Source organism: Rutilus rutilus (genome assembly GCF_951802725.1).
Source record: "Rutilus rutilus genome assembly, chromosome: 22".
In the NCBI taxonomy this organism is placed as follows: Eukaryota; Metazoa; Chordata; class Actinopteri; order Cypriniformes; family Leuciscidae; genus Rutilus; species Rutilus rutilus.
The window spans coordinates 32,081,786-32,090,587 of NC_140227.1; the positions used below are offsets into that span (position 1 = coordinate 32,081,786).

The following is an 8,802-nucleotide window of genomic DNA, read 5'->3' on the forward strand; positions in this document are numbered from 1 at the left end:
TCGAATAGAATAATTTTGATATATGTATGTATTATTCCAATGAAAGTAATAATAATAATAATTTAACTTTTATTGTACAACTTTGTATTATTTTGGGAATGTTTCATATACACAAGAAGAAATGGTCAAGATCCAAGACAATTACACATTTTTTGGGGGATTTATTAATATGTAAATTGTGTATACTAAAGTTCGTTGGATAATTAAGAAAAGAAGAAGAAAAGGTTGCGTAACCTCATTAATATGTAAGTCTTCAGTGATTCTTTCATTGGCTGGCAGATGTTACACTCATTTGCCGACGTTTGCTTTAAACCAATCAGCTAAGCGTCCTGGCCGAGCGTGGCGTTACGTCATTAATATTCAAGAGATGGGCGGGGCTTCGCGGTACCGGTGTGTTGGCAACCGGCGGTTCGTTTCGGTCTGAACGGCCGAGGAAACGGTGTCGGAAACACAAGATGGAGCGGCGATGAAATAACTCTTTATCACACAAGACCAAACTGAGGAAAAACATCAGAGGAATACAGTAAGTAAACGATTTACTCGGAAATAAATATTCAGGAAATGCAGAGCGTTTTGTCTTTAGGCTCACAAAGGGTTAAATTCAGTTACTCAGCAAAATATTAAAACTGCCTGGAGTTTCTTCAGTCTAATATGCTTGTAGTTAAAATCACATTTTTAAAGAAAAGTCTTTATATCATCGCTAGAGTCACTATAGAAAAAATTTTAACGCTCGAAGTTTCGTTTATAACAGTGTAAAAGTAATCTTGATGTTTGAAAACAAACAAACTCCGTTTTAATTCACAATTAGTAAGTTAATTTTCCGCTCGGACAAACATTAAGACATTTCAAATCTTCTAGAATGGATATCTGTGATGAGATTTATTGTACCGTGTGTTTATGTTTGTGAGGGAATTATGTAAATAAAGCTGCAGGAGCTCCGCGCATGCGCAGATCATGACACTTCCGGGCTTTTAAAGTTGGAGGAGAAATAGAAATGTTCTGAGTGATCAAGTACAGGATCACGCCATCAAAGATAGGCAAATTATGACAACTTTCATTTGTATTAACAAATATTGTAACATTACATCAGGAGTTTCAGACTTTACAGACTTGGAGAACATAATATATAAAAGCTTGATTCTGTTAGTAACGCGTTATAATAACTTTCACTAAGAACATGATCAACATTACTACAATGCTTAATAGTGCATTAGTGGGAACTAGATAGTATTATTAATAGGGCTGGGTACCGAGTTCGATACTTTTTAGGTACCGACCGAATTGCCTCGATACTATTGAGTATCGAAAAATGACTTGTTTTTCGGTACCAGATTTCGATACCTAAGGGGTTAACTCGTCAACGTCAGTGCTCAAACAAATACATATGAAATGCACAACGACACGCCTAAATTCGCTCACACACATACGCAAACTCTACACACACGAGACGCGCGGAACTCTCCGCACATACGAGACGCGCGCGCGCACACAAACTGTCCACGCACATTCTCATGAGACGCGAGCCTATGGACGCGAGCACACACAAACTCGCGCACATACTCAATGACACGCAAGCACACACACTCACAATACCCTAAAGATGTGGAAAAGTCGATCAAAAGTGTGGCTACATTTCTCCAGGCTCGATGCCAACAGCGCGCGATGCAGTATTTGTGGTAAAATAATGGCTGCAAAGACGGTACCGCGACAGATATGATAAAGCCCTTGACAGTGCACGGAGTAAACATAAGAGCAGAAAGTTGCTGCGTCTTCGACTGGTAAATGAAGAGATACGTTGTTGATCACTCTGACTGTGTTTATATTGCAATAATGACCTACTGAATGTACACTGCCGTTCAAAAACGTGTTGGTCAGAATTTTTTTTCCAGTAAGCATGCATTAAAGTGATCAAAAATGACCTTCCAAAAACTGTTTTCATATTTCAGCTTTGACAACACAGGAATAAATTACATTTTGAAATATATTCAAATAAGATTTTAAATTGTAATACTATTCCACAATATTACAAGTTGTACTGTATTTTTGATGAAATAAATTCAGCTTTGGTGAGCATGAGCTCTTTATAAAAAAAATATTTTGTACCTTATGTATATGTATAAGGAATATTTTGTTCCTTTGTGCTTTTTTTGTTCCTTTGTGCACTGACTAAGGAGCATGAGTCAAACTGAAAAAATAAAACCAAAGTTTTTCTGAGGTAATGTGTTATGTAATCTTGTTAAAATGGATTTCATAAAATTGGTATCGAAAAAAGTATCGATCAGGAACCGGTATCGAAATCAAGGTATCGGTATCGGTATTGGTATCGAAATTTTTTGAACGATACCCAGCCCTAATTATTAACCCTTTCATGCATGAATTGACCATCTCTGGCAGGAGTTTTCCTCCTGTGTTTTTATTGTTCTTTTATTGAAAAACAATAGTTGAATTTATTTTATTTTTTTACCCATTTTTCAAAGAGATTTTCAGATGTCAACTTGAGTGGACGGTATGCGTTTTAGTTTTTACCTGAAGAGATACTGTATTGAACATAATATAGTAATAATAACACAGTAATACTGTGTGTACTTAACAAATAATAAATGAATAAAATGATATAAAATCATGTGAAAACTATAAAATATATACAAAAATATAATACAGCTTCAATTATTGCTAATGCAATTGAGTTTGTTCCTGTTTGACCAGCAGACAGAGAAGAACTTCATTCAGGTTAAACTTTGCATGTCTTTGATATCAGAACATGAGGACATGATTCCATCAACGGTCTTTACAACCGGTGAAGGTACAACTCTGTGGAAACCCAACTCAGGCTATGTAGAAAACGCTCATGCTCCCTCCAGTCTACCAGAGTACGTCGATTTACCCATATTAGCTGATCATTCTGATTGTTAAAAAACGACACGTTTCTACCGAAGCTCTCGGAGAAAACCTCAGACTGAAATCTGCATTGATCTATTGATGTTTTCAGACTATGGAAAAACTAGCGATCAGGTGTTTTCAATCTCATCTGAAAAGAGCCGTGTCGTGGGTAACTTGCACTACGTAACCAAATCACTTTTGATGTAACAAGTAACGCAACACAAGTAACATGCACTACGTAACCAAATCACTTTTGATGTAACAAGTAAAGTAACGCAACACAAGTAACATGCATTACGTAACAAAATCACTTGATGTAACAAGTAACGCAACACAAGTAACATGCATTATGTAACAAAATCACTTGATGTAACAACACAATTAACATGCATTACGTAACAAAATCACTTGATGTAACAAGTAACGCAACACAAGTAACATGCATTATGTAACAAAATCACTTGATGTAACAACACAAGTAACATGCATTACGTAACCAAATCACTTGATGTAACAAATAACGCAACACAAGTAACATGCATTACGTAACCAAATCACTTGATGTAACAAGTAAGGTAACGCAACACAATTAACATGCATTACGTAACCAAATCACTTGATGTAACAAGTAAAGTAACGCAACACAATTAACATGCATTACGTAACCAAATCACTTGATGTAACAAATAACGCAACACAAGTAACATGCATTACGTAACCAAATCACTTGATGTAACAAGTAAGGTAACGCAACACAATTAACATGCATTACGTAACCAAATCACTTGATGTAACAAGTAAAGTAACGCAACACAATTAACATGCATTACGTAACCAAATCACTTGATGTAACAAATAACGCAACACAAGTAACATGCATTACGTAACCAAATCACTTGATGTAACAAGTAACGCAACACAAGTAACATGCATTACGTAACCAAATCACTTGATGTAACAAGTAATGCAACACAAGTAACATGCACTACGTAATCAAATCACTTGATGTAACGAGTAAAGTAACGCATCACAAGTAACGTGCATTACGTAACCAAATCACTTGATGTAACAAATAACGCAACACAAGTAACATGCATTACGTAACCAAATCACTTGATGTAACAAATAACGCAACACAAGTAACATGCATTACGTAACCAAATCACTTGATGTAACAAGTAAGGTAACGCAACACAATTAACATGCATTACGTAACCAAATCACTTGATGTAACAAGTAAAGTAACGCAACACAATTAACATGCATTACGTAACCAAATCACTTGATGTAACAAGTAAAGTAACGCAACACAAGTAACATGCATTACGTAACCAAATCACTTGATGTAACAAGTAAGGTAACGCAACACAATTAACATGCATTACGTAACCAAATCACTTGATGTAACAAGTAAAGTAACGCAACACAAGTAACATGCATTACGTAACCAAATCACTTGATGTAACAAGTAAGGTAACGCAACACAATTAACATGCATTACGTAACCAAATCACTTGATGTAACAAGTAAAGTAACGCAACACAAGTAACATGCACTACGTAACCAAATCACTTGATGTAACAAGTAATGCAACACAAGTAACATGCACTACGTAATCAAATCACTTGATGTAACGAGTAAAGTAACGCATCACAAGTAATGTGCATTACAAAATCACATTACTCACACACATTTTACACATTATAGTATAGTGTATGTAATAAAACATAAAGTGTTACCTGAATTTTATAAACTAGAATGTTATTACTATAGTTTTACAGTTGAACTGATTTGATTGGTTCTGTGAGTGATCCGATACAGAGAGAACTTTGTTCAATTTGGTTTTCAATCATTTGCTAAACAAATCAGGGTTTTTCTTTGACCTTTCATCTCACTTGACCTCAGATGATCTACACACCATTAGTGAGATCGCAAAAACAGTCTGTACAAATCATTATTACACTGAGTCTTTAATCCGCGGGGCGTTCCTGGGAACAAAAGAACACTATTACAGGTTTAGAGAACAACTGTGGTCTTGGATCTGAAGAATGAGGTATTCTATAGGGTTTATAGCCGTAACCTCTGCCACAGAAGTGCAGGTCAGCATCGTAGGTTAATGTGTGCTTCAGTAGGTAAGGGTTCAGTGTTTGCCTCGTCACTGTTGCTCGGCTCACTGATCTCAGATGAGCGCTGAGAGACTGATAATAAAGACACAAGAGACCGAGAGACACAGACATGAGAGGCAGAAAGAGAGGTAGAGAATCATTCAATCCTCTTCAGCAGTGCTTTTTATTTATTACTATTTACCATTACTATCAGTTTGTTTTTGGAGAAGAAGAGTGAGTTTAGTTGAATATCTGTTGTAGGATTTGGACATTAAAACTGCTTCTAATGTGATTTATTTACTAAGAAACTATTTTTCTTTGGGGGGGGGGGGGGGGGTGATTGAGTAATTTTATATTTTACATATTGTAAATACTTCTGATTTGCATGTTTTTTGCATGTTTTGTTTTTTTTAAAGATAATGATTGGACATTGAGAACTTTAACTTTAATTTAAAGACATTGTGATTTATTTACATACAGTTGAGTCCAAAAGTGTGATTAATTTACTAAGAAACTTTTTTTTTTTTCGGGAATGATTGAGTAATTTTACATACAGCTGGGTTAAAAAATCTGCAAGTGAAAATACTTGTTTTGCATGTTTTTTGTTTGTTTAGTTTTTTTACAGCCATGATTTGCATAAATGTTTGAGAGAAATAAATATTAGATTTGTATTGCTCAGTTTCTGGCACTGGTTGGTTCACCTTAATCTCACCATGGTAAAGGGTTGTCATGCCAGTGATCACACGAGGAGTGCTGGGATTGTGTGAAAGCTTGTGTCTGTGTTGTCTTCTGATGCTAAGGGTCATGTGATGTAATAACTCAGCGTAGCGTGCAGTAATGAGTCCGACAGGTCGTTAAACAGCGTGTTTAGTGCTGAACTCCCTCGTGTCATCATTACAGTGATGTTTGCTGTTGTTTCAGTGCTCAGCGTTCATGGGAAAACATGCAAGAAGGTCATCTTATTATTTAATGAGCTCAGGTGTGTGTGTGTGTGTGTGTGTGTGCGCACCTGATTTTCATCATTTTATGGACGCGCAAAATATTTATTTTACATATTTAAAGATCGAAAAGAGATCAAGTGCAAGAAAATAAACCCTTTTCGGATGTTTTCTGTGTTATAAAAGTGAAATGAAACTGATGAGTGTTTTTGTCTTGCATGAAATCTGGGATTTACAAACTCAAAGTTTTCGATGTGAAATGACGCTGTTCCTCTTCTCCGTGTCAGCAGGGAGCCGTGACTCAGTGCGGGGTCCCGTTCCTGTTCCCGGCGACTCCATGTTCTCCTCCGTCTCCGACCCCCGCTTCCGGTTCCGATGGCGAGCCATCACTGTAGCGACTCTACTAGCGGCGGGCGTCCTCCTGTACCGGCACCAGAGCTCATCCGGTTCCTCCGAGACCCGGTCCGAGAGCCAGCGCTCGTGGCGTTCCAGCCGGGACGTGTCCGGCGTGATGGAGACCCAGTCGCGTTACAACGACACGTATCCGCTCAGTCCTCCAGAACACACGGCTAGCGGGATCCGGTACCGGATCGGAGTGATCGCGGACCTGGACACGGACTCGCGCGGACAGAAGGACAACACGTGGTTCAGTCTCCTGAAGCGAGGACATCTGCTGGTGTCCGAGAGCGGGGACAGTGTGTCGGTGGACTGGGATTCGGACCCGCTGGTTCTGGACTCTCACCTGTCGGAGAAGGGTCGGGGAATGGAGCTGTCCGAGCTGGTGGCGTTTAACGGGCACCTGTACAGCGTGGATGACCGGACCGGGGTCGTGTACCGGATCGAGGGGAACCGAGCCGTGCCGTGGGTCATCCTGACCGATGGAGACGGGAGTGTTTCTAAAGGTAAAGGTGGTTCTGTCACATTACCTCAGATCAGAAGACTGTGATCATGTGATTCAAAAATACTGTAAATCATCTGTTTTCTATGTGAATATACAGTAAAGTGTAATTTATTCCTGTGATCAAAGCTGAATGTTCAGCATCATTACTCCAGTCTTCAGTGTCACATGATCCTTCACACATCACTCTAATATGATGATCTGATGATCAAGAAACATTTATGATTATTATCAGTGTTGAAAACAGTTATTTACATTTTTATTTCAGGTCTCAAAAGTATGACCCTTTGACCTGGTGTGTGACCTTTGACCCCTGCCTGCAGGTTTTAAAGCGGAGTGGATGGCGGTGAAGGACGAGCGGCTGTATGTGGGGGGTCTGGGGAAGGAGTGGACGACCGTCAGCGGAGAGTTCGTCAACAACGACCCCGAGTGGATTAAGGTGATCGGCTTTAATGGTGACGTGGAGCACGAGAACTGGGTGCCGAGGTACAACGCCCTGAAGAGGGCAGCAGAGATCACACCACCCGGTGAGTGGACACACACACACACACACACACACACTCACACACACACACTCACACAGACACACACTCACACACACACACTCACACACACACACACACACTCACTCAGACACACACACACACACACACACACACACACACACACACACACACACACACACACACACACACATACACACACTCACACACACACAGACACATACGCACACGCACACACACACACATATATTAAATATACACGCCATCTTATATATATTATTTACTACCATATAGTGTTATTTTGTATATTATATACTGTAATATGTGTGTATATATAGAGTATATCATCTAGTTATATACTGTCTTGTGTATAATATCTTATATATTATTATTATACAATTATTTTATATATAATATATGCTGTCTTATATTACTTACTAACTTATAATATATGTGTGTGTATATATATATATATATATAGAGAGAGAGAGAGTATATAATCTGGTGTTGTACAGTATGGTAATGTGTGTATAGTGTAATATCTGTTGTGTTGTGCAGGTTATCTGATCCACGAGTCTGGGGTGTGGAGCGAGCGTCTCCAGCGCTGGTTCTTCCTCCCGCGCCGCGCGAGCGCCGAACGCTACGATGAAACGGCAGACGAGCGGCGCGGCACGAACCTGATCCTGAGCTGCTCGCGCGACTTCAGCCAGATCTCAGCGTCTCGCGTCGGCCCGCTCAAGCCCACGCTCGGCTTCTCCTCCTTCAGGTTCATCCCGGACACCGACGACCAGATCATACTAGCGCTCAAATCCCAGGAGGACGCGGGCCGCATCGCTAGCTACATCACGGCCTTCACGCTGGACGGCCGGATCCTGATGCCCGACACCAAGATCGGGGACGTCAAGTATGAAGGTCTGGAGTTCATATAGGCTGCGTTTACACTATATGCACGAAACATCCCATCTCTCGCTCGCATCTGAGTCTGTTGCACACGCGTAAACACTAACATCTGGTTTCTGCATCCGGTCGGGCATCGTTAGCCAAACATGGTCGCAAGTTCCGTCGTTATCATCATAGTGTTTCCAGAACATGTGTGGAACGACAGATCTCGACCTGATGTAAACTAATGTAAACGGAAGTGAATGTAAAGGCGGGACAGACCTCAGATGTGGTGTATGATGGGATGTCAGAGATCAGCAACACGAGCTCACAGGACACACACACGTCTATAGACACATGACACTGTGCAGAAGACGTCTCCACAGAAGCTCAGGCACTGAAGGGAAACATGCAATAATAGAGCAGATCTCCAACCAAACTCTAGAAATGTGTGCATCCAAAATATTCTAATTGTCTTAAAAAATGCCTTTATTAAAAACTACACAACCTCAAAGCTATTTTACTGGCAACATTTTACAATAAGGTCTCATTTGTTGACATTACTTAATGCATTAGCTACTGTATATATGCAATATATA

The 8,802-nt window shown here is 39.7% G+C and overlaps 1 protein-coding gene across 5 annotated transcripts in view; it reads left to right on the forward strand.

The window, feature by feature from the left end:
* Positions 1-369: 369 nt before the first annotated feature.
* Positions 370-8,802, forward strand: part of cant1b (calcium activated nucleotidase 1b) — a 10,210-nt gene continuing 1,777 nt past the window's right edge. The window contains exons 1-4 of one of the 5 annotated variants that reach the window (XM_084395239.1): positions 370-523; positions 6,211-6,825; positions 7,145-7,348; positions 7,883-8,802. The exon at positions 7,883-8,802 is cut by the window's right edge and continues 344 nt beyond it. In XM_084395239.1, coding sequence (XP_084251365.1) covers positions 6,261-6,825; positions 7,145-7,348; positions 7,883-8,253 — 1,140 coding nt within the window. In that variant the 5' untranslated portion in view covers positions 370-523; positions 6,211-6,260 and the 3' untranslated portion in view covers positions 8,254-8,802. Of the gene's footprint in view, positions 524-2,833; positions 2,871-5,003; positions 5,135-6,210; positions 6,826-7,144; positions 7,349-7,882 lie in introns of those variants that run through there. The other 4 variants (XM_084395240.1, XM_084395237.1, XM_084395236.1 and 1 more) reach the window with 4 other exon arrangements.